At 45.1% G+C, this 27,174-nt stretch overlaps 1 protein-coding gene across 7 annotated transcripts in view; it reads right to left on the reverse strand.

Moving 5' to 3' along the window:
* The window catches only part of HTATIP2 (HIV-1 Tat interactive protein 2), a 76,142-nt gene that overhangs the window by 23,090 nt on the left and 25,878 nt on the right, over window positions 1-27,174 (reverse strand). For 5 of the 7 annotated variants that reach the window (XM_030200716.1, XM_030200713.1, XM_030200715.1 and 2 more), the window contains exon 2: window positions 2,965-3,154. In XM_030200716.1, coding sequence (XP_030056576.1) covers window positions 2,965-3,153 — 189 coding nt within the window. In that variant the 5' untranslated portion in view covers window position 3,154. Of the gene's footprint in view, window positions 1-2,964; window positions 3,155-15,268; window positions 15,307-25,875; window positions 25,973-27,174 lie in introns of those variants that run through there. The other 2 variants (XM_030200718.1, XM_030200714.1) reach the window with 2 other exon arrangements.

Genomic DNA, 27,174 nt, shown 5'->3' on the forward strand with positions numbered 1-27,174 from the left:
TGAAAGTACCATCTTAATCATTACCTCAGATTTCAAGAGTTTTTGTTTTGTTTTTTTATTTTACCTTCAGTAAAGACAAAAGAAACTGGGGGAAGGGGCAGTTGTTTTTCCCCTGATATCATAAGATAGTTTGGACTTAACAGCTTTTCTTGAATCCTCTAAGGAAGGGGTCTGCAATACCCTCTACACTACTGGTTATTTTGACCTTGGACTGTGATAGAGACTGGTTGTTGAAATTATATTTCAAGTATCCTATGTTAACTTTTTGCTCTTTGAAAGTCCATATCTTCCGGGATATTGGTAAAATTTACACAGAAAAGTAGACAACAGTTCCTATTGATGTGCCGCAGGGTTTTGGCCTTGGGAGGGTTGTTTTTCTTGAAATTTCGTTGTAAATGTGTAATAAAATACCAATCTTGTACTTATATTTTCTGTGATCCATGTCAACTAACATTATTCTTGAGTGATAAGATTGTGGCTACTGGCCAAGATGTTTCTTCTAGGACAGAGAAACCTCAAATTTGATTAGTTAGCTATTCTCACAAACTATATAAATTTTCTTCTCACTAGAGCTTAATTCTTTGAATTAATATAGTTAATATTTCCTCTCATCGATTATCTCTTATCTTCTTGATTATTAGTCGACTGGTTCAGTTAACATTATTGATTGATTTCTTTTTGTTAAAACACATGCAGACTGTGAAATACTGCAGGAAGACTTTAGGAAATTGGAAGACTGGGCATCCAAATGGCAGATGAAATTTCATGTGGACAAATGCAAGGTGATGCATATTGGAAAGAATAATCTGAATTATACTGATGCTAGGGTCCACCTTGGGGTCAGCACTCAAGAAAAAAGATCTAGGTGCTGTTGTAGATAGTTTGCTGAAATCTTCTGCTCAGTGTGCAGCAGCGGCCAAAAAAGCAAACAGGGTGCTAGGAATTATTAGGAAAGGGATGGTGAATAAGACCAAAAATACTGCCTCTATATCACTCCATGGTGCGACCGCACCTGGAGTATTGTGTTAAGTTCTGGTTGCCGCATCTCAAAAAAGATATAGCAGAATTAGAAAAGGTTCAAAGAAGAGCAACCAAAATGATAAAGGGGACAGAACTCCTCTCATATGAGGAAAGGCTAAAGAGATTTAGGGCTATTCAGCTTGGAAAAGAGACGGCTGAGGGGAGATATGATTGAGATCCACAGAATCCTGAGTGGTGTAGTACGAGTAAAAGTAAATCGTTTTTTTACTGGTTCCAAAAGTACAAAGACTAGGGGACACTCAAGGAAATTACATGGAAATACTTTTAAAACAAATAGGAGGAAATATTTTTTCACTCAACAAATAGTTAAGCTCTGGAACTCTTTGCCGGAGGATGTAGTAATTGCAGTTAGCTTTTCTGGGTTTAAAAAAAAGGGTTGGACAAGTTCCTGGAGGAAAAGTCATAGTCTGCTATTGAGACAGACATGGAGAAGCAACTGCTTGCCCTGGGATTTGTAGCATGGAATGTTGCCATGATTTGGGTTTCTGCCAGGTACTTGTGACCTGGTTTGGTCACTGTTGTTCACATGACGCAGATTGACCCAGGTTGGAAACAAGATACTGTGCTCACTGCACCTTTGATCTGACTCAGTATGGGTCCGTACCGGACTTAGCGAATGCCTTCACGGTACTATGTAAGCCACATTGAGCCTGCAAATGTGTGGGAAAATGTGGGATGCAAATGTAACAAATAAATAAACATCTTACAGTATGTTCTTATGGAGCACACTACAAAGTAAATTGGTTTATATTCACATCAGAGATAATCTAGGTCCTTTGATATCACTAGTAAACAAAATGGCTTCTTCCACTGTAGCCTGTTTCCATATTAAGATACTGGAGATCAGGGCTTTTTTTGTGGGGGTATTCGGGGGTACTGAGTACTGGCACCTTTTCCATTGCCTGCTAAAATTGACCGATGGTTCCCAAGTTTTAATGAAAGCGCTCAGACTCTACACACCAATTCTGCCTTGTCACAGATTCTGTGACTGGTTACAGGGGGCCTGGCTATTGTAGGGTGTGTCCCTCAGTGATCACCCCACCCCAAAAGGTGGCCCTGGCATTTGAGTACCGGCACCTTTTTCACCAGAAAAAACACACTGCTGGAGATATTCTTAAGACCTAAATTTTTTTGTTGTTTCGCAATGTTGCAATAACCTTCAACACCATCCAGGCACACAGTCTGCATTAGGTTTTTCTATAAATATGTTTCCAGTATTTTTCTCTTGTATCTCAAATCCAGTCCAACCATTCACTATCAAAACACGATAAAGGGGGTACTTTATCCTAAATCTGTCCCTTAGAAAACACATCTATAAAACCTGCAATGACTAGCATTGCTTAAATCCTCAGGTCATGGTATAATTGAACCAACATAGAACCGATATGTAAAATTTACTCTGCCACAAAAATGTTCAACTTAAATTTTTATAAAGTACCACAGCTGAATATATTTAAGGATGGACAAACACTGACCTGCCCAACTTCACATACAGTCCGACCTCAGTAGAGCTGGACTCAAAGGGAAGTCAAGCAACTTTACCCAACATTTATATAACCTTTTATTCATACTGAATATCAACATAATTTATATAATGATATTTTGGGTAGAATATAAGGCTATCAATGTTATTTATTACTGGATCCACATGAAAGCTTGTCTTGGTGAGGAGCAGCTATCTAATGACTTTCTCAAGGTTGTACAGCAGGAGCAGGAAGAAGGAGCAGCTATCCTAGATTTAAGTTAATTGCTTTAAGCAGTACACCACTCCCCACAGACCCCCCTCTAAGCTTAGAAAATGTTTTTCAAAATTCTCATTTTTCACACTGCACTTCAGCTCCAATGCAAATTATTCCTTCTATAAGTTTAACTTAAGTCCCTTATCATAGAATTAATGAAACAGAGTGACTATCTGCTTTTTACCACATCTTTATATGCTTCATCTTCAAAAGTCAATTTTCTACGTCCTATGATGGTGACCTTGGAGAATATCCGATTCTTTATGATTTCTTTCAATAGCTCCTTGCCTGTTTCCCCAGAGGCTCCAAGAATGAAACAGGATTTGTTTTCTTTCCGCAAACCTTCGCAGAGTTTTTCTGTGTCCTCAGCCATTCTATGTATGAAAAAGAAAAGACAGTTTCCATCAGTTACTTACCGAAGCAGTACATATCAACCTCCAAAGGTTCATATACACTAACACATTCAGCAATTCCAAGACAATAAAAAGAGAAGAAAATAGTATTACCGGAGACCAAAAGATAGAAAATTATCACCCATTAAAATGTAATTGACTGAATAGAAGAAATAATTCTCTAGTAAAAAAATACCACAAAGCTTATATAATTTTATATCTTACTTTTTTTGTTAGATGTATTACATTTATTTATTCAAAACAGTTATATCCCACTTTCTAAAAATGACCAAAGCAGTACACAGCTCAATAAAAACATTAAAATATAACTAAAATTAAGCCTAAACTAAAATCCATAAGAATTCCAATACTTGCATCCTCTTCCTAATTTACATAAGCTTTAGAGATATCTAAATGCCCTCAACTATATTCAAAACCTGCAGGTTCAATAGGGCTAATCTGACAATGCTTATTTATTTGGAGAAGCAAGGGAAGTTTTCAGAAACATTCTTCTCAAATTACAATTCACATAACCATACCTCAGCAAACGCACCTAAAACATCCTCTTTATTAAGGGTACATTAAAATAAAAATACATGCATACACCAGGGGCGGTACAAGAGTAATCCCACAACAATCCTATAAAAATGCATAATTGGACATCATTCTTTTAAATATTAAATGTCATTAATATTAAATGTTTTAAGAACATAAGCGTTGCCATACTGGGGCAAACCAAAGGTTCATCGAGCCCAGCATACTTTTTCCAACAGTGGCCAATCCAGGTTACAAGTACCTGGCAAGATCCCAAAACAGTACAATACATTTTATGCTGCTTATCCTAGAAATAAGCAGTGGATTTTCCCCAAGTCCATTTTAATAATGGACTATAGACTTTTCTTTTAGGAAGCTAGCCAAACCTTTTTTAAACCCCGCTAAGTTAACTGCTTTTATCACATTCTCTGGCAATGAATTCCAGAGTTTAATTACACATCAAGTGAAGAAATATTTTCTCCAATTTGTTTTAAATGTACTACTTTGTAACTTCACTGCGTGCCCCCTAGTCCTAGTATTTTTGTAAAGAGTAAACAAGCGATTCACGTCTAACAGTTCCACTCCACTTGGTATTTTATAGACCTCTATCATATCTCCCCCTCAGCTTTCTCCATGCTGAAGAGCCCTAGCCACTTTAGCCTTTCCTCATAGGGAATTCATCCCATCCCCTTTATCATTTTCATCGCCTTTCTTTGTACCTTTTCTAATTCCACAATATCTTTTTTGAGATGCGGTAACCAGAATTGCATACAGTGTTCGAGGTGCGGTCACACCATGGAGCGATACAAAGGCATTATAACGGCCTCATTTTTGTTTTCCATTCCTTTCCTAATAATACCTAACATTCTATTTCTTTTCTTAGCTGCCGCCAAGCAGAGGGTTTCAACATATCATCAACGATGACACCTAGATCCCTTTCCTGGTCTCTGAGTCCTAACTTGGAACCTTGCATCACGTAGCTATAGTTCGGGTTCCTCTTTCCCTCATGCATCTCTGTCATTCAACTGGGCAAATAAGTTATTTGTAAACTACCCACTCTCCCTACTTACGGTTGTTTTAAGTTTGTGTGGCTGAATACACCTATTGGTTTGGATTGACTGCAACTGTTCTTTGCTCCCCACTACCACCACCAAAAGCTGTCACCCTAGGTAGCTGCCTAGTCATGCCTAATGATTAAGCTGGCCCTGACATACATAATAAACTTGTTGCCAAGACTTTGCAACCTATTTAGCTGCTGTAAATTAATCAGCCATCAGCCAATAAGCTTTCCCCAGGCCAGAACTCCCAGCCTGTCTCATGAGCCTGCCATTGTGTGATTATTGTTAACAAAGGAGCTGGTTACAGGGTGCCAGAATTTGCGCACAGCTTACCCTGACTTTTCAAACAGTTTTGTGCACAGCTATGGACGTACTATGTTACAATGAGTTTTGCGCACAACTTGTGTGCAAAGACTTACTCTAACAGAGGGGTCCTCAACCCAGTCCTTGGGACACACCAAGCCAGTCAGGTTTTCAGGATATCCACAATGAATTTGCATGCAAGAGTGGAGTAGCCTAATGGATAGTGCAGTGGGCTAAGAATCAGGAGAACTGGATTTGATTTCCACTGTGGCTCCTTGTGACCCTGGGCAAGTCACTTAACCCTCCATTGTCAAAGGTACAAAACTTAGGAGTCCTTTTACTACACTTCAGTAGCTGTTTTTCACGCTCTCCAGGGCCCTTTTTACCACAGCGGGTAAAAAATCCCCTTAAAAAATGGCCTTTCGGTAAGATTACTCTTACAATGTGGCCATGCTAGGTGGTGGTAAGGGCTCCCGCAGTAACCCGGTGGTAACCAGGCAGCATGCAGCGATGCCTGATTACCACTGGTGCTATAAAATGTAAAAAAAAATTTCCAGCACTCCAAAAATGGTGTACACTCAAGGCAGATCTACTGCCAGTAGCCACTTTGGACCGGCGGTAGTTCTGGGTTAGTAGCCCCTTTGTAAAAGAGCACCTAAGATTGTGAGCCCACTAGGTAAAAAGACATTACCTATATATAATAAATGTAAACTGCTTTGGTTATATGACAGAAAGGCAATATGTCAAATCCATGACACCATTTGCATGAAATAGAGCTACTACATACAAATCTCTCTCATACATATTCATTGTGGATATGCTAAAAACCTGATCACCTTGGTGTGTCCCGAAGAGTGAGTTGAGAAACCCCTGCTCTAACATCAGTGCACTGCTAATTTAAATCCCATAGTAATGATTTTTAGATATTCAAAACAGAGATGTGTGCATAAAGCTGAGAACACGGTTTTTAACACTTGGGCTTTAATACAATGTCCAAGGAGGAATAAAAGATTATGAGGGTCTTCTGCAGTCAGTGTTAGTGAGGGTTTCATGCCTGTTTCTTTTCTTTCCTGCCAGCATATAGCACCTGCAGTTCTTTTCTGGCTTCATTGAAGAGGAGGGTTAAAGAGACAGAGCTGGAGGCAAGATGTGGTGGGGAAAAAAAAAGTAAAATGCTTAACTGTTAACCAACAGGTACTGCAAAGCTGGATCATCACCTGGAGCTGCATATATCTATCTCTGTGCCTATATGGGACATGGGAATGCCATTCTGTGCATAAATATTAGTATTGAAAAAATGGTAAAATTATGTATCATACTTGATAATTTTCTTTCCCTTAATCATAGCCGATCAATCCATAGACTGGTGGGTTGTGTCCATCTACCAGCAGGTGGAGATAGAGCGCAATCTTTTGCCTCCCTATATGTGGCCATGTGCTGCCGGAAATTCCCCAGTATGTCGATATCAAAGCTCCATCCGCAGGACTCAGCACTTAGAGAATTACACCCACAAAGGGACACTCTGCCCAGCTCACCACCGCCGAAGCGGGGGAGGGGAAATATTACAGCGCACCACCGCCAGGGCGGTGGGCGGGAAACCACACCCGCCAACGCGGGGGGAACTGGCTTATCCTGCTACCGCAACCGCGGGAGGAGCTGGCTTACCCTAACACCGCCGAAGCGGGAGGGATACAAAGATACCCTACAGCCGCACGAAGCGGGAGGGAGCGCCGGCATAATTTAGTTATCAATCCAGCCACCGCTGAAACGGGGGGAGAGGAAGCAACAGCTCACTGTAACACAAAATCGTCTCAACTCGCAGAAACTTCAATGGGAAGAACTTGAACACAAAGACCACGTGAACAGGAACTGAAGACTGAACTTGAACCTGAAATATAACCAGAACACAAACAATACAGATATCTGGGAGGGGCTATGGATTGATCGGCTATGATTAAGGGAAAGAAAATTATCAGGTATGATACATAATTTTACCTTCCATATCATCAAGCCGATCAATCCATAGACTGGTGGGATGTACCGAAGCAGTACTCACCCAGGGCGGGACATGGAAATCCCTGAACGCAACACTGAAGCCCCAAACTGGGCCTCGACCCAAGCAGCCACATCCAAGCGGTAATGTCGTGAGAAGGTATGAGCCGACGACCAAGTAGCCGCTCTGCAAATCTCTTCCAAGGAGACAGATCTGGACTCCGCCATCGAGGCTGCTTGTGCTCTAGTAGAGTGTGCCTTAAGCTGAATAGGCGGAATCTTCCCTGCCGCCACATAAGCTGCCGCAATCGTCTCCTTGACCCAACGTGCCACCGTAGGCTTAGATGCCTGCAGGACCTTACGAGGGCCTGCGAACAGCACGAACAGGTGATCCAACTTCCGGAAATCATTGGTCACTTCCAAGTATCTGATGATGACTACTACTACTACTACTACTTAGCATTTCTATAGCGCTGCCAGGGTTACGCAGCGCTGTACAAGTTTAACATGGGGAAGGACCGTCCCTGCTCAAAAGAGCTTACAATCTAAAGGTTACAAACTATGTAGTCAGTGTAGGTATCTTGAGTGGGGAAGGTGGTTATGCGCCAAAAGCAAGGGAGAAGAGATGGGCTTTGAGTAAGGACTTGAAGATGGGCAGGGAGGGCGCATGACGTATGGGCTCGGGAAGGCTGTTCCAGGCATATGGTGATGCGAGGCAGAAGGGGCAGAGTCTGGAGTTAGCGGTGGTGGAGAAGGGTACAGATAGGAGTGCTTTGTCCTGAGAGCGGAGGTTACGGATGGGAACATACGGGGAGAGGAGGGTAGAGAGGTAATGGGGGGGTTGCAGATTGAGTGCATTTGAAGGTCAATAGGAGAAGCTTGAACTGTATACAGTAGCGGATCGGGAGCCAGTGAAGCGACTTGAGGAGGGGGGGTGATATGAGAGTATCGGTTCACGCGGTAGATAAGACGTGCGGCGGAATTTTGGACAGATTGAAGGGGGGTAGGTGACCCCTCTAACATCCAGGTATTTGAGCGCAGGGTACTCCTCTGGGTAATCCTCCCTACGAAAGGAGGGTAGGCAAAGCTGCTGATTCACATGGAATCGAGAAACAACCTTGGGCAGGAAGGAAGGCACTGGGCGAATCGACACTCCTGCCTCAGTGAATCGCAGGAACGGTTCTCTACACGAGAGTGCCTGGAGCTCGGAAACTCTTCTGGCTGAGGTGATAGCCACCAGGAAGACCGCTTTCAACGTCAGGTTCTTCAGCGATGCCCTTGGCAAGGGCTCAAAGGGCGGCTTCTGCAAGGCCCGTAGCACCAGATTGAGATTCCATTTAGGCACTATCGAGTGCAGAGGAGGGCGCAGGTGATTAACTCCTTTGAGAAAGCGCACCACATTTGGCTGTGAAGCCAGGGAAGCCCCCTTCAGACGACTCCTGAAGCAAGCTAGAGCCGCCACCTGGACTTTCAGCTAACTGAGCTACAGGCCTTTCTCCAGTCCCTCTTGCAGGAATGCCAACACTGAAGATAATGGAGCAGTGAAGGGCGATACAGAGCCTGCCTCGCACCACGACGCAAAGGTACGCCAAACCCTGGCGTAAGTGGTAGAAGTAGAGCGCTTCCTCACTCTCAGCATAGTGGTGATGACCTTGTCTGAGAAGCCCTTCTTCCTCAGCCACTTCCGCTCAATAGCCAGGCCATAAGACCAAAGGGGGAGGGATCCTCCATCATCACGGGACCCTGATGCAAGAGGCCCCGCTCCGCTGGCAACCGCAGAGGGCTGTCCACCGAGAGTCTGATTCAGTCCGCATACCAGGGACGTCTGGGCCAATCCGGACCCACCAGGATCACCCGGCCCGGATGCTTTGCCACCTGGCTTAGTACCCTGCCCATCATGGGCCAGGGCGGGAACACGTAGAGAAGCTCCTGTGCCGGCCACTGCTGGAGAAGAGCATCGACTCCTAGAGATCGAGGGTCCCGTCCTCTGCTGAAAAAATGCGGCACTTGGCAATTGGCCGAGGACGCCATCAGATCCAGGCTCGGCCGGCCCCAGCGCTTCGTGATGTCCAAGAACGCCCGAGCCGACAGTTGCCACTCTCCGGGATCCAAGGTATGGCGACTGAGAAAGTCCGCCTTGACATTCATGACTCCCGCAATGTGGGCCGCCGACAGCTGTTTCAGATTTGCTTCCGCCCACAGGCATAGCTTCATGGCCTCCTTGGCTAGAGGGGCGCTCCTGGTACCTCCCTGGCGATTGACATAGACCACAGCCGTGGCATTGTCTGACAGGACCCGCACAGGCCTCAGCACCAGTACTGGGAGAAACCCTAGACGCGCTAACCAAATGGCTCGGAGTTCCAGGAGGTTGATGGACCATTTCGTCTCTGGAGGAGACTAGAGCCCCTGCGCTGTCCGTCCCAGGCAGTGGGCTCCCCAGCCTGTCAAGCAGGCGTCCGTCGTGACGACAACCCACTCCGGGGTCGTAAAAGGCATTCCTGCGGACAGCTTGCCTGGCCTCAGCCACCAACTCAGCGTCTTTTGCGCCGCTGGATCCAAAGGAAGGCATACAACATAATCCTCCGAGACTGGCATCCACCGCCACAGAAGAGACTGCTGTAGTGGTCTCATATGAGCCCTGGCCCAGGGCACTACCTCCATCGTGGCCGTCATGGAGCCCAACAGCTGCACACAGTCCCAAGCCCGAAGAGTAGAGGAGGCTAGGAACTGGTCTACCTGGGTCCGAAGCTTGACACTCCAGTTGTCCGGCAGAAACACTCTGCCCACTTGGGTGTCAAATCGAACTCCCAGATACTCCAGGGACTGAGTCGGGCGCAGCTGGCTTTTCTCCCAGTTGATAATCCATCCCAGGGAGCTCAGAAGAGCAATGACCCTGTCTGTAGCTCTCCCGCACTCCGCATAGGAAGAGGCTTGGATCAGCCAGTCGTCCAGATAGGGATGGACTTGCACTCCCTCCTTGCGGAGGTAAGCCACGATGACCACCATTACTTTGGAGAAGGTCCGCGGAGCCGTAGCCAACCCGAACGGGAGGGCCCTGAACTGGAAGTGTCGGCCCAGTACTGCAAAGCGCAGAAAGCGCTGATGAGGCAGCCAGCTGGGAATATGTAGGCAAGCTTCCTTGATGTCCAGGGATGCCAGGAATTCTCCCTTTTTCACCACAGCTATTACGGAGCGGAGAGTCTCCATCCGGAAGTGCCGTATCTTTAAGGCCCGATTGACTCCTTTGAGGTCGAGGATAGGCCGCACAGCACCTCCCTTCTTTGGCACCACGAAGTAAATGGAGTAACATCCCTTGCCAAGTTGATCTACTGGCACTGGGACCACCGCGCCCAGGCGGAGCAGGTTGTCCAAAGTCTGCTGTACCGCCGCCGCTTTGACTGGAGACTTGCAGGGAGAGTTTACGAACCCGTCTCTTAGGGGCCGGCAGAACTCTAGTTTGTAGCCGTCTCTGATGACTTCCAGAACCCAAGCGTCTGAAGTTACCCTAGTCCACTCGCCCAGAAACGAGGATAGCCGTCCTCTGATCTGCTCTGGGGCATGGACCAGGGCCCCGTCATTGGGTACGAGACCCTGGGGGAGAGCTGGAGGAAGAACCTCCGGAGCAGCGGTCCCTGCGAAAGGAATGCTGCTTGGGGGGAGAAGTTCCGCTTGAAAGAAGAGGAGGAAGAGGAGGCCGACTTGCCCGGGCGATACCGACGGGCTTCCTGAAATTGGCCCTTGGAGGGACCAGGGCGAGCACTGCCAGCCCGAGTCCTGACCTCCGGCAACCTCTTGCCCTTAGATGTGCCAAGCTCGGTCACGATCTTGTCCAGCTAGTCCCCAAAGAGCAGCTTGCCTGTAAAAGGCAACTTGGCTAGGCGCGATTTTGAGGCATGGTCAGCCGACCAGTGCTTAAGCCACAGCCACCGCCGGGCAGAAACTGTCTGAGCCATACCTTTAGCCGAGGCTCTCAAGACATCATACAGCAAGTCCGCCAAGTAGGCCAGGCCCGACTCCAGGGCCGGCCAGTCCGCCCTCAAGGAAGAATCCGAGGGGGAAGCCCACTGCAAAACGGTCAGGCATGCCCTGGCCACATAGGAGCCGCAAACCGAGGCTTGCAAGCTCAGGGCGGCCGCCTCAAAGGCCGACCTTAAGGACGCCTCCAATCTCCTGTCCTGAGCGTCCTTCAGGGCAGTGCCACCTTCCACCAGCAGAGCCGTCTTCTTAGTCACCGCAGTGATTAAAGAGTCTACTGTAGGCCAGAGAAAGGCCTCCCGTTCACCCTCAGGCAGAGGGTACAGACGGGACATGGCTCTGGCTACCTTAAGGCTCGCTTCAGGGGCATCCCATTGAGCCGAAATTAAAGTCTGCATGGCTTCATGATCGTGGAAGGTTCTTTTCGGGCGCTTAGTTTCCAGCATAATGGCAGAGCCAGCTGAGGCTGAGAGAGGGCCTTCCTCCGGAGAGGAAATTTTCAGAATGCTCATGGCCTGCACTAACAGGTTGGGCAAATCCTCTGAGCGAAAAAGCCGCGCTGCAGAGGGGTCATCCGCTCCATTCGAGCGGGGATCAGTCTCCTCCACAGAATCCCCTAAGGACCTTTGGGAGAACTCAGATACGCTGCCCTCATCCACATCAGAGGAGACAGAGTCCCCTAGGGCCTTGAAAAATCCACCCGAGGGCGCTTGATCATGGAAGCCTCATCACCCTTATCAGACAGAGGAGCAGGGGCAGCGTTTTGCATAAGGAAAGCCTGATGCAGCAGTAAAATAAACTCAGGGGAGAAATCCCCCAGTCTGTGCACTTCTGCAGCCTGGGCCACAGCCCCAGAAGCACTCTCAACCTGCACTCCCAAGAGCGGGGGAGAGGCGCACTGCGCATCTAAAATGGCGTCCACCACAACACTCCACGAAGGAGCCGCGTGGGAAGAATAGCGCTTTAATTTCGTCGACTTTATACCGTTGCCCGAGTCAAGGGTGACCATACCATTAACGTCTCCCACCTCAAGGGCGGTCCAAGAAGGAGCCGACCGAGCAGCGTGGCCGGCCACAACCGGGAGGGCAGCCAGTGGGGGATGGGCGCCTAAGGCGGGAAAAACCGCCGCACTGGAGGAAAACCCAGGGAACTCTCCCGATTCCGAAAAGGCGCCCAAGAAAGTCGTCTCTGCCTTTGAACCCCCCGCTTCCCCGCTAGACGCGCGCACGCAGTCCGGGGAGCGTCTTTTCGTGCCCTTGCCATCCGACGCCATAGCCACGTGGAGGCCGTTCGGGGAACCCCCTGCCTGCTAGGAAAAGGTAAAATTACCTGCTTCTCGCTCCGAGCTGCAACGATTTGGAGTCCCAGTGAGTAGCTGCAACCAAGGACGTCTTTCTCTCAAGGACGTCTATTTTTCTGTTTTTTTTTTTTTTTTTTAAACGGAGCCAGCGGGAGGGGGGAGAAAAGGAGGGACCTGGTACCACCAGGTCTGCACTTGCTCACAAAGAGCCCTCAACCCCAGGTACTCAACAAAACCTAAACAATTAGGCTTGGAGACCTAGCCAGAGCTGCTGCTGTGTGACCACACACCTGCTAGATAGAGAACATACTGGGGAATTTCCAGCAGCACATGACCACATATAGGGAGGCAAAAGATTGCTCTCTATCTCCACCTGCTGGTAGATGGACACAACCCACCAGTCTATGGATTGATCAGCTTGATGATAGGGAATGTAGCACTGCACATGTGGATGTAGGCAAATACAGCTCTGGATGCTGATACAATCATTTTGTATTGTATTTATTTACTTCTAGTCTGCCTATAACATAAATTGCAAAGCGAATTACAATAATAGACTTCTGCATTCAGAAGGAGCTTACATACAACTTGAAACAATACAGTAAGAGAATGACACCTCTTTAACATTGCTTTTGACTCGTAACCACTTGTAACCACTCGCCTCCACCTACCCTCCTCTCCTCCTTCTTGTACACATTAATTGATTTGATTTGCTTACTTAATTTTTGTCTATTAGATTGTAAGCTCTTTGAGCAGGGACTGTCTTTCTTCTATGTTTGTGCAGCACTGCGTATGCCTTGTAGCTCTATAAAAATGCTAAATAGTAATAGTAGTAGTAATGACATCATCAAAAATTGTAAATTTTGATCAGAAAACAAAAACGTTTTTAAAGACTTTCTAAATAATAAGTATGAATCATTTGTCATAAATTGCCCAAAATTTAGTTGGTGCTAGTGCAGAGCCCTATGCATCACTGTTCCCTCTAAGCTGAGCAAGAGTCCTCCATCTGCATTGCTGCCAGTGGGGGGCAGTGCTTCAAAATTGTGTTTTGAATCACTAGGGACAATTGAAAATGTGATTGTGAAACAGCACCTCCCACTCGTAGGACTGTCAGTGGAGGACTCCTGCTCAGCTTAGAAGGAACAGTGGTGTATTAAATTGTGCGAAAGGAAGGACATAGGCTAGATTCAGTAAACAGCGCTGAAAATTCAGCACCAAAAAAAAGAAAAAATGGGTGCCGAACGATATTCAATAACAGGTGTTCCGGGATTAGTGCTCTTTATAGAACAGCAGATAGCGCCAGGATTCACACTCAACTTTGAGCGTGAGGAGTTACCCCAACTGAAACCAGGGGTAAATCCTGGCACGCAAGTTGAACTTGAATCTGTCAAATTCTATACTACTGCACACATTTTAAGGGAACGCCCCTGCCCCACCTATTCCCCTCCTGTGGCCACACCCCCTTTGCAGATCCACCTGGAAACACATACACGCTATTCTATAAATGAGTGTGTAAGCGTGTTTTCACGTGGATAAACCATTTCTGCCCCATTTTGGGGTCTTGTAGCTGTTAGAATGCTTTTTTGTGCTGAAAATTCAGCTAAGAAGTATCATCTAATGTTCAACGCCATATATAGAATTCACCCCCGTAATACTCAAAAATGACTCTTAAATTCTAGTTGGTCCAGTAAAGAGGTCTTTCTAACCTGTGCATTGGGCACTTTTGTCGATATTCATCTACTTTCTGTAAAATTAATGCAAGCTCCTAATGAAGTGACAGTGCACGGGAAACATTCACATAGCATATATAAGAATGAGAAAACTCTGGATTGTTGTATTATATTAGGGGTGGGCAACCACATCCTCGAGGTCCACAACCCAATCGGATTTTAAAGATTTCAACAGTGAATATTCATGAGACTGATTGATTTACATGTACTGCTTCCATTGTATGCAAATAGAGCTCAGGCATATTCATTGTAGAAATCTTGAAATCCTGATTTGGTTGAGGCCCTCAAGGATTGTGGTTGCCCACCCCTGTATTATATTATGTTGTGCTTAGGCTCAGTCCAAGCTGAGGCAGTTCACTTGCTGGAATACAGAGCCAGAGCAGACTGCAAGAGAATGGCATGCAATATAGCCAGGAAATGAGCATGGGGACAAGAAGACTGCAGACAGCTGACTCAAGCCAGGGAACTAGGGACCCTCCAGGATAACATACAGGGAGGACAATTAAGAGGCAGGACACAGGAGGGGGTGGGGATAAATCTCACTGCAGCACATGGGTTCCTTCCTCTAATGTACTTGGAAAATTAGGATTCAGACTGGTTTCAAGTAAGAGTAATTTTGTCTTTTTCATGTAAATAATGATCTGGATGTTTTTAATTTACTGTTTCATCAAACAAATACAATGCTACTATATAAAAAACAATTTGGGAAAAACCAATAATCTAATAGAGAGGGGGAAAAAGCCTCAGAACTTTCCAGTCACAACATTCCCATTGGGTCAGTGTGGCTTGTAACCCATCATCAAGGGTCAGAAATAACCCCCAATCAATAGAATGTATGTATGTATTTATTTATTCCTTTATTTAGCATCCTCTGTACAACTCCCAGAATGGGTTACAGAATTACATTCACAATATAATAAAACAGTATAGCACAGTGGTTCTGAAAGCTGGTCCTGGAGGCACCCCAAGCCAGTCAGGTTTTCAGGATACCCACAATGAATATTCATGAGAGAAATTAGCATGCACTGCCTCCACTGCATGCAAATCTCTCTCATGAATATTCATTGTGGGTATCCTGAAAACCTGACTAGCTGGGGTGCCTCCAGGACTAGCTTTGGGAACCACTGGTACAGCATATAACAAATTTAAATTAAACAATTCCAGCTTGTCAATTTGCGGATTAAAACAAGTAAGATTTAACAACCTTACGAAATCACAAAAGATCATTAATAGATCTCACTGAGGGAGGAACCATATTCCACAACCAGGTCATAAAATAAGAGTAAGCTTGAGAGCCAGCACGCTCGAGTGCTTCTCAGCCCAGTCCTTGGGTCACACCCAGCCAGTCAGGTTTTCAGGATACCCACAATGAGTATACATGAGACAGATTTGCATGCAGTGGAGGTACAGTATAGTCTCGATTATCCAACATAAATAGGATGGATCTGTTGTCAGATAAGGAAAAAGACAGATCATACAGAGAACAATGCATAAATCCCTCCAAAAATGCATAAACAAAGGCATAGAGTTCCCGATTGGAGCACTAAAACATAATTACTGTACATGTGCTTGTTCTAAAGCAAAGATTTTTAATAGAAATAAACGCAATGATGTCGAGGGGAGGGAGTCTGTCGGATATGCCGGATGGTCGATTTAGCGAAGGTCGGATAATTGAGACTGTGCATGCAATTTATCTCCTGCATATTCAGTGTGGATATTCTGAAACCCCACCAGCTGGGTTGAGAAATATTGCTTTACTTTATAATGCTGTCATATAAAATAGGTTTTAAAAAATTAGGAAAACTTATTGTGTGTGCATCTATGATCTCTTCCTATTTCTCTAACACCCACTCCTGACAGTGGCCATTGTTTTGCTCTACAGCTGAGCCGCACTGGGGTAGTAGCTGCAGGGTTTTTAGATCCTTCCTCTCCTTCCCTCCCCCCCCCCCCCCCCCCAAGGATCCTGTGGCATATAAAAGGACTTTGATTTGGCTAGAGAAGCCCATAAATTCCTGCTTCTGATTCTTTCTTTTATGCCCAGTACTGATAACAATGAATTCTCTCTTAACAATGCAGTATTCAGGCTGTATTATAGCTCCTGGAAAAAAAAAAAAAGATTCTCTGAAGGATGCATTCACTGGACCAACTGAAACATTACCAACCGTGATACTATACAGGAGATTTCTGCAACCAAACAGGCCCTTCTTCCAGTGGGTAACAGCTCCCAGGAATCTGTCGCTGACACTGAGCTATGCAATTGAAGACCTCTTCCATGCAGAATAACAACATGAAACGCTAACAGCTCTACACAGGCAAATGCTTCCTTAAGTCTGAGGTTACTCCACTCCAGGCTTTCCAACCTCCTCTATCATTTTAAGTAGGGCAGATCAGAATACCAAACCTAGCACAGGAACAGCATCTGCAAGTTCAATTCTCAAGGGTCTTCGTTAAAATCAAGCCATTCACCTGGGAAAAGCTTTTACATCTAAAGAAAACAGATGATATATGCTGCTGGTTTTCTACAGAGCAACAGATCTTTTTAAAATCATCCTTTGTGTCTGTTTGGTCCGCTCTCCCCTTCCAAACAACTCTTAAATTTCATCCACATTTCTGTCAGAAACAGTAAAGCACCTCATTACCCCCCCCCCCCCCCCCCCCCCCCCCACAACACTTTGAATTCCCTCCTTGATCTCCTCTAGCACAACAGCCAGTCCAATTCAGTTATAATCTCAGGAATGGCAGCTGCCCTGACATTTGCTTATGTCCTAAAGAAGGAAACAAGGCATGTGTGTAAGGGAAGCCTACATTCCACCTGCCCACTATGTACCTTTTTTATGATGGGCCAGTGTGTGAGAGGGAAACTAATGTCATCTGTTCACAAATATTTAGGAAAAAAAATGACTGCTCACACCCACACTCTGTCCCACTACAGGTACTTCCGTTTCTTCCGTTTCTGCACTGCCACAGTGGTAGCCGGGACTCCCCTTCCCCCTTGGCTCTCACACACTGCTGCCTATAGCGATTTCCATGCTAGCAATTACAGCAGGCCTGCCACACCCATCAGCCAGTCTCCCTCTCTCAAGTTTCCCTTACACCCTTCACCCACTCTCAGTATCTCTCATGTAGCCCCCCTGTCCTCACCCAGTTTCTCTCCCTCTCTCTCATGAACTCCCCAAACCTTTATGCAGTCTCTCTCATGTGCTCTCATGCACCCCTCCGACAATCTTCTCACACTCTCTTTCTCCTGACCTGCCTTCAGCTGCAGAGGTTTCTGCAGGATTCCTGCTTTCCTACCGTGACTGCACTCTTTGCCAGCTTGAGCCTCGCAGTGCTGGAAGTTTGCATTTATCTTGTTTGCAAAGTCTCACAAGACTTAACAACTGTGAGACCTACCTGGACATCCTGCACCACACAGCTGAAGCCTATAGAGAGAAGGATGAAATAATCTTGCTGTAAGCCCCACTACAATTGCCACGCTTCTTGGGGCCAGATATAAACACTAGGTGGGCTGGTTTGTAGGTTATGGCCCATAGGTGCAATAGGCTGGCTCTAAGGTGAACACTCTTGTTCTCCTTATAACCTCAACCTAGAGGGCCAAGACCAGAGTTTGTGCCTGTTGGCCACCAATCAGTGGGATGGGACACAACAAACACGGTACAGACAGACCCCACCTATGACCTCAGAAGGCCTCAGACTGACTACACCACCAAAAGGATTAACAGTACTCTTGACAGAGTGTAAGGCACATAGGACAGTTGACATACGAAATGCAGGGCGGCATAGGGTAGTTCCATACCATTATGCTCCTCATTGTAAACAAGGAGCATAGGTGAAAGAGGACAGTATCTTTTGTTTCTCCTAAGACACAAACTCAAAGTGTTGCCAGTGGATAAGTCAAACAACACACACCAGATAACGAGAACACACAATACAGCATTGTGATGTGTTTCACCCAAGGAGTGTTACACACACATCCTGTGCATCACTGCCCTAAGACAGTAGTTTCCAAGTATGGTCTCTGATTAACCCTTCAAAATATTGTTATATAGGAATAAAGAGACAATATCTATACCTCAGTACTCTTTCTGTAACCAAGCTTAACAAACCTATTAATATCATAGGTTCATTGGCGTATAAAAAAACCTAAAGAGGAAAAGCCTCAGAACCCTTCCTCCACTTCTTTATTACAGAAGAAAACATGGTAGATTAACTTCATCACCATGAACAATCCCTTGAAAAACAATTGGTTTTACTCCTAAGAACCCTGGTGCAAAGGATCATTTTAAATATGAGACATCGAAATACAGATCAAAATGAACGCTATCAACATCATTTAGGTTATTTTACTCTCAATGCAGCACATAACAACTTGTGGCCAAAGTGTAGCTAATCGGGCTGTGTGAAGGTGCAAAGACATGTCAGCTCAGAACTTCATTGCTTACTTGAAGTGTCACACGATCTGCTAAAACTTCAAGTAAGCAGATGTAACATGAAGTAATCCTTGGCAGTCAGGTTATCAAGATAGCCTATATAAATCACCATGACACTGATTGGAATATAATGGAGGCAGGGTAGACCCATCATGTTTATGCATATTCACTGTGGTTATGTTGAAAATCTGACTGCTAAGGGGGACTCCGGGACTGGACTTTAGAAACACTGCCCTAGGAGCTAGCTCTAGTGAGACTGACAGTACAGTAAGACAAGTAGGTCTGGCACATTCATATGTGCACCACAGAGGCTAATCTCCTTATAGGTCACATGTACCTCTCAGTTATAGTACACCATTCCCTAGCCTGTCCCAAACCGTGGCCCACCTATACTTATATTGTTGCGCCATTTGTGAGAGGCAAAATGATCCTGAAACATGATTTTATTCAACAACGATAATCAAAATTTGCAACTATCATTTCAACACAGAGCTCGTTTGACAAGACTGGTATGCAAACAGCGAGATCCAAGATGGCCGCGCTCTGTTAGGACGCCGTGAATCGCGCTCCTCCTGACAATGCCTAAACGTCGAGGAAAGATAGCGGCCAGAGCCTCTCCGCAAATTCTCTCATTACCCGGTCCAATAGATCGATTTGTGCGACCACTGCGAGTTGAACAAGACGGCGGAACGCCTCCGGTAGGGAACGCTGGCGATTGGGAGATATCAGCTTCCCCCGGTCTGGATACCACCCTGAGCCCCGCCACGCACACTCCACCTCCTCAGCCGATTGGCGCTAGCTCCTTCCTGCAGGAACAGACAGGGTCGCCCCAAGAGGGAAAGAAGGACCCAGAAGAACGCCGGTTAGAGACTCTGTTTACAACAATGGAAGGAACAGAGGGCAGTTCGCCCGAGAAATCGCCACGGACTGACAGGAGAGGAGCTGAGGGACAGGGCGAGATATTTGGACAGTTATCTGTAAGGTATGAACTTCCCAAACAGATGGGAGTTAAACCAAAGGAAGTAACACTGGATGCGTTGTGGGACTTAGTGTCCACCCTGGGACAAACATTTATTAAACAAATCAAAGACATTGCACCGAGAGTAAAATCTCTTGAAGTTGACTTACAAAAAAGAGAGGAAGAAGTTAAAGCTTTGGATGTTAAAGTTGATAAAATTGTGAAGTTGGAAACATTACAACCAATGATGGTAAAAGACTTGACAAATCTCAGGCAAAGAATGGAAGTGTTTGATAATTATACTAAAAATCATAATCTGAGATTTGTTAACTTTCCTAAAGTACCTAATGTAGTCCCTCTTGTCTTGAGATGTTAAAACGTTATTTGCATGAAGTTTTGAATATACCGCCATTTTCTCAGGTTTACTATATCCCAGGGAAGGACCTGAATCCGTTGACTAATCAGCCTATAGATGTTTCTCTTTTGCTTGAATCTTCCCACAATGAATTGGCAACAGCCGCCACTCTTGTGGCGACAGTTGCATTATTGCCTGACAGGGATTGGATCTTCCGTCTGTTTTTTCGAAATAAAGCAAACCTTTTTTTTAGGTTTTAATATATTACTTTTTCCTGCTGTCTCTAAGGAGACTAGGCGACGGAGGAAGCAATTTTTGCTCCTTAGGCCTGAAGTTTTGCACATGGGGGGTACCTTTTTTTAAGGTACCCCTGTAATTGCATAATAAGGCTTGAGGGGAAAAAGTATGTGTTTACAGATCCTGCCCATGTCTCAGCACTTGTAACTTCAGCGAAATTGGAAAAGCTTAAATGAAAAGATGTTAACTCAACTTAACAGAGAATGCTAGATCCTTTATAATTTTGCCTTGTTTTCTTTTTCTCCCCATGCTCCGAACTCTTGGATCTCAATTTATGGACTTGAGTGTCATTTTTCCTAGTGAAATTTCTTTTGTTATTATAACTATTATATGTTATTTCTTAATTGATGGACACTTTCCAAACAAGATGTTTCTTGTATAATATGTTTAAATGAATTAAAAAAAAAAAAGACTGGTATGCAAACACATTGCCTATGGTTCATCAGTCTTTACAAGCATAAAAGTCACCTGAGGACATCACCTAACTGTCAGCTGCATGGTACATCTCACTTCATTAACAGTTCTAATACCTCCACAGTCTGCTTCAACAAATTGTACAGCACATTTCAGAGACCCCCACATTAAGCACTGTGCTATTATCACACTTTATCTCACATATCATACTTACCTTTGTGGAGCTCATCTTTCGGCATGCCTACCTAACAGCCTTAATATGGGAAGGAACAATAACATCTTTGTTCAAACAGAACCATTACACACTGCAACATATAACATGACATAAAATACATCAAATTCACCACAATCATATATACAGAAGGAACCCCCCCCCCCCCTCCAAGGTGTTCTATTGAGCCAACAACTCAAAAATGTCATGCAAAACACACTCCCTTGCACTTCACACACTAGTGACTAGCAGCCTAAACATTTACCTGACATTTCATAAGTGCAACACAGCATTAGCACAACATGAGTGAGGGGGCACGCAGCAGATAATAACAGGATATATATGATGCACACCCCCTTTCACCTTTGCACTAGAAGCAGAGATCCACAGCACCCACACATTGGCCCATTCAGGCAAAGACAACTATTAGCAGTGTGGCTCCTCCAATGGTGTGTCGGTGCATGAGAATGACATCATGTAATGCTAGTCAATAATGTGTGCATAACAGCAGGATGGTTGTCCCACGTGATGTGTCAAATACAAAATGTAACACATTTGTTTTGGCTAACACCACAAGGAGTGAAAGAGGGACTCAACCCCACATCATTTGGGCTCGAGCACTGCACTAACAATGAGGCTAGCAACTGAACATACCAAGTAAAATCAAATTCAAACATATCACCACCGTGGAAAGTGGACTGCGGAGTACCTCAAGGATCACCATTATAACCAATACTCTTCAACATAATGATGATTCCACTGGCCAAGTCCCTATCCAATCAAGGCCTCAACTCGTTCATCTATGCAGATGATGTCACAATTTTTATTCCCTTCAAACATGATCTGACAGAAATCACCAACGAAATCAAGCTCAGTTTGAACACCATGGACTCATGGGCAAATTCATTTCAACTGAAACTGAACACTGAAAAAACACACTGCCTCATCCTCTCATCTCAACACAATAAGTACAAACCTACAACCATAAACACCCCAGACCACACCCTCCCACCTAAAAATACTTGGTGTTATAATCGACCGCAACCTTACTCTTGAGAGCCAAGTAAACTCCACAACAAAGAAAATGTTCTACTCAATGTGGAAACTTAAACGCATAAAACCTTTCTTCCCGAGGGAAATATTTCATAATTTAATACAATCGATGGTACTAAGCCATGCAGACTACTGCAACGGAATCTATGCGGGATGTAAAGAACAACTCACAAAGAAACTCCAGACTGCTCAAAACACAGCAGCCAGGCTGATATTCGGTAAAACACGATTCGAAAGTGCCAAACCCCTCCGAGAAAAACTGCACTGGCTCCCAATCAAAGAACGTATCCCCTTCAAAAGCTGCACCTTGGTCCACAAAATTATCTACTGCGAAGTCCCAGGTTACATGATAGACCTAATAGATCTACCAACCAGAAACAGAACATCACGAACATACCTAAACCTCCACTACCCAAACTGCAAAGGACTCAAATACAAAGCAACCTATGCATCCAGCTTCTCCTATATGGGCACACAACTATGGAATGCACTGCCAAAAACTGTGAAAATAATTTACGACCACCCAAATTTCAGGAAATCACTAAAGACCAACCTGTTCAAAAAGGCATACCCTACTGACCCAACATAAATGCCTAAACTCAGCAACACAGCAAAACCAAAGATCGTACAGGACACTATATAACCTTCCCTCTCCCCAACCCCATTGCACCTGAAACACGCATACCTTATTCAACCACTACATCACTTGTATCTGTCTCCCCACCGGACTTGGCGAACGCCTTCACGGTACTATGTAAGCCACATTGAGCCTGCAAATAGGTGGGAAAATGTGGGATACAAATGTAATAAATAAACAAACCATATCATGTGGTGAGTGTTTTATAAAACAGGACTGAAGTCATGTCATGAGTTTCTGGGTGTGCTCGTCAAGTGTTCTATGGGAATACTGTGCGTTGGCTAGTGTGTGAGTGTAATCACAATTCATGGAGGTGCATTTGCAAACAATCTGGGTCCACAGGCCAAATGTGTCTGAACTCCATTTTAGCATCACAACAACACTGCCTACGTCAAACAACTTGCTTTGCACATTGCAATCTGTAAGCCTGAAACAGAACATGAAGCTGTTCTACCTGCAGAACTGATGATCTTCTCTAGCACCACCATGGTACCCATTGTTTGAAGTGTTCAAGACAATGACACCATTATTTCACATGTACTGCTTTATAATGTGTCACTGGTGGCCTAATAAGCTATATAAATCAGTTTAAGCTGCTATGCTTTGTGTTAGCTTAGGGGTTAAAGACATCAGTTTTATCATCTCAACTCTGTGGGTTCAATTCCTAAAATGACCTTTGCTGAAATTTAGAAGTTGACCACAGGCATTTTTGAAAAACACCCTTTTAGAGCATCACTCTTATCTTGAGTTCCATACCGTTTTCCTGAAGCTGCATTTTCATCTCCAGGATGTTCAACAACCAATTGCTACTTTGGAATCCTACACTCAGGACATCATCTTGGAATATGCGTGTACCAAAAGCCAGAGCACTAATTTATGTGTCTTCACATGTGTACACAGTGGACACTGTGTACTGATACTCATCCTCACTCACTTGCTTTAAGTCCCACACCACCTTTTACATTAATTCCTCCATCCTCACAACCTCAGTCAAACAGTTGCTTGTTATAAATTTGGGAAGGTCAAGGGAAGACAGCAACTGTGTAAGTGCACAACTGCAGGTGGTTAGGCAACATTGTGACACACACTAAACAATGTCCACATCCATGGCGTGCCACATTGCCATTTACACTGCATGCATTGTCTCCCAATATATCCCCCCCCCCCGAACTTTCTTTCATAAAATGTGGTCCACACCGTCTCTGTGTGTGAATCAAGCTGCAAAGCCTGGGAGGAAGTGGCATGGCACATCCACAGGGTGGTGAGAGTGGGAGGAAAATATTTTTCCTGGAGAAGGCATTAGGAGATTGTGCTCCTAGGAGGGAGGCGAAGAGAGGGGAGAGGTTTACCCCTGAGGGACCCACAAATATGAGGAAGAGATGATGTGTGTGAGTAAGAGGAAGGAAGAGACTTGAGGTCAGAAGATAGAATAGAAAAATGGTAGGTTTTGAAGGGCTAGGGAATGGAGGGAAAGAACTGGGAGTGTGGAGGATGACATGATACTCCATGCATAGGGGCTCAGGGCCCTGCCACTCTACTAGTGATCATAGCAGGCAGGATAATCCATATCTCACCTAGCTCAATACACACTAACACTAGATGGCGGAATGATGTGGTCTACATTGTGTAGTGCACACAGCTGTGGTGATGCTGTGGTTGTACAATACACAAGCTGCAGCTGCAGTCAGCTGGCAAGGATGCCAAGAGGCCTATCAGCCTCTGTCTATTCCCTCCCCCCTCAGGGAAAGTGTGTAAGTGTACGGGAAGTTGTGGCTGTATTTTGATTTGATACCATACCTAAGATATTGTGTAGACACCAATGGTGGACATTTGCTGCATATGAATAGAGGTGTACCAGCCACATTCGTAGAGTCAGGCTCTGCATCTAGACTTTGGAAACCTGGTCATTTGTTTCGTAAGCCACAGAGGCCATTGTAGGTAGGTCCTGCCATTTGACCTTCAGCGAACCACACTGATAGCTGATGATTGCTGGTTAGTTAGAGACATTTCTTTAGCAATGTGTCAATCAAGTACCAAGTACATGGGAGGTGCAATCCACATTTCACGTTCATCGCCGAGCGATGCTGAGAAGTTTTTACAGAGCTCCCAACTTGAGGGAGAATTTTTTGGCCAGTCCTGGATTTCTGCCACTGTGGTGCACAATGGGATCTACAGCACTGGTTTCCATGGAGATAATCTAGAACTACACATCCCACACTACCTTATGATATATGTTTACAACATGGACTAGATAAAGTTTCCCTCATGGAATGGTTAACTTGGCAACACTATTTTTATATATGCAAAGCACAAGCTCTGCCCTAATCCTTCCCATGGGAGGGAGTTCATTTGGGATGAGGTGGATGCAGCACTGCATACATTAATGCAAACACTAGAAAAAAAAAGGACATTAGTTTTTCTTTTTATCTTTTTCATGTACTTATCTGTGTTAGCTGTCCATTGCTCTGTGACTGCAACGGACAGCAAACACAGATAAGTTAAAAGATAAAAAGAAAAACTAAAAGAGAAATTTTGTACTATTTAAAAGACTAAAACCATAAGGAGGAGGAGGGGTTGAGCCAACGATGAGAGTGAACGTCCCCAGTTGAAGTAGGCTATGCCACAATAAAAAAAAAAGGGTGCACTTTTGAGGCGTCTTCATCCTCCACATACCCTCCCTTTTCAGTCTAACAATCCGATAGATATGGAAGGTATTAATCGATGTCAACTGTTATAAACTGCTAAATTAGGAAGAGGATCATAGAATTTGCATGTTACATGAGGTATCCTCTTCAGCTCGTATTATAATACAATAAATATTCACACAACAGGGAGGATGCAGTCGTAGATCTCACAGCTTGCTTGCAGGAACTTTGAGCAGTGCTGTCCAAATATGGTCCTTGATGCTCCCTGGCTGGTCAGGTTTTCAGGATATACAAAGTGAACATTCATGAGAGAGATTTGCATGGAATGGATGGAGTGGCTGTAAATCTCTCACATGAGTATTCATCATGTATATCCTGTAAAACCTGACCGGCTGGGGTGGCTGGGGGACCTCATTTGTGAAACACAGCACCAGGCTGTGATATAATCTCAGCATTCCCAGAGGTGGCAAGTTACCCGTTCCAGGAGGGAGAAAATTTGGGCCCACTTGGATGTCTGCCAACCTCATCTTGGCGCATTATGGGACCTGCAGTGCTGATTTCAATGAATAGAATCGTGGACTACAAATACCACAGTGCTTTGAGATGCAAGTTTAAAATCGGGACCGGCCGATAAGCCTCCCCCCTGGAATGGTCAACTTGTCAGCTCAGCATTCCAATTGTTGACATAGACTGAGGAGGGTTCCCTCACTTTCACAAACACTATAATGTTGTTGAATAAATGACAGGCATGACAGACTGAGTACATAAATCATAACAGGACTAGAGTGAAAAACATAATTTTTTCACTTACCTATTAGCCAACTGTGGCCATACTTGCTCTGCTTGAACTGCTGGAACAGGGCTGAGTGATGCAGCATATAGGCTTCATGGGTGTGGACCCTGGGAACCTGGCTACTGCATTCAGTATTTGCATATTTGCATCACACATCACCTGCATGTTTAGGGAATGAAAGTGCTTATGGTTCCTATATATTGCTTCCCTTTCACTGGATGGTACGAGGTCCACATGTGTGCAATCTGTTGCTCCCATCACATGCAATAGGCCTATGATGTTCTGAAACTGGTCATCCAGGGCTTCCCACTGTTGCCTAATATTAGGGAAATGAACGTAGTCCCTAGGCTGGCGCTTCATGGCACGCAGTACCTGGTGGATACAGCGAAAGATGGAGGAGTGGCTCATGCCACCGACTGCGGCCACAGATTGTTGGAAACTGCCGGAGGCCACACAATGTAAGAAGCTCAACAGCTTAGTCAGACAAGGTATGGGGTGGGACCCTGTCTGTAATGGGATTGAGGTCAGCCCTTAGATGTTCATATAACTCCATTATAGCTGCTGAGTTCAACCAGTACAGAGCGACCACACGGTCCTCACACATCCCTCACAGCAATGTGCATACAGGAAAATGCGTGGGCGCCGGGGGTCTTGTTCACGCCTGTGGCGCTGGCACTGCCTCTCCACTAACTGCTGCTGCTGTCCCTATTGCGCTGGAATCCCCTTTTCCTGTGCTGGAATGGGTGGTGGAATCTGTGCTGGGGCCTGAGCCCCCAACACCCCAACAAATGCTACTGCTGCTGATACTTCAGCTAGATAAACCTCCATCGTGAAAGAAATGATTGATGGGTGTTAATGTGTCTTTACAGGCTGATGGGGTATGTAGATGGAGACACTGAGTCATCATGCTATTTCCGTTTATTACGCGCGTTAATAAATATAGATGCGCTAATGGTAAAAAAAATCCCTTAACAACACCTATATTCATGGCGATAAGCACTCACGCGGTAACACACGCGTTATACACCTACGCTCTTCTATACTTGCCTCTTGTAGACATGCCTACAAAACGCCCCTTTCTCCTCCCCTGCCTTTAACACATAACACACATATATCCCGGCTTTAATGCGTTCAACCATGTGTTAAGGCATTAGTGCTGCTTAGTAAACTTGCCTGTAAATGAGGTCTCAACAGAGTCTTATACATGGACATTATCACCTCCTTTTTCCTACTGGCCATTCTTCTCCCTATGCATAGTAACATAGTAGATGACGGCAGAGAAAGACCTGCACGGTCCATCCAGTCTGCCAACAAGAT

Source organism: Microcaecilia unicolor, chromosome 4, assembly GCF_901765095.1.
Source record: "Microcaecilia unicolor chromosome 4, aMicUni1.1, whole genome shotgun sequence".
Taxonomy (NCBI): domain Eukaryota; kingdom Metazoa; phylum Chordata; class Amphibia; order Gymnophiona; family Siphonopidae; genus Microcaecilia; species Microcaecilia unicolor.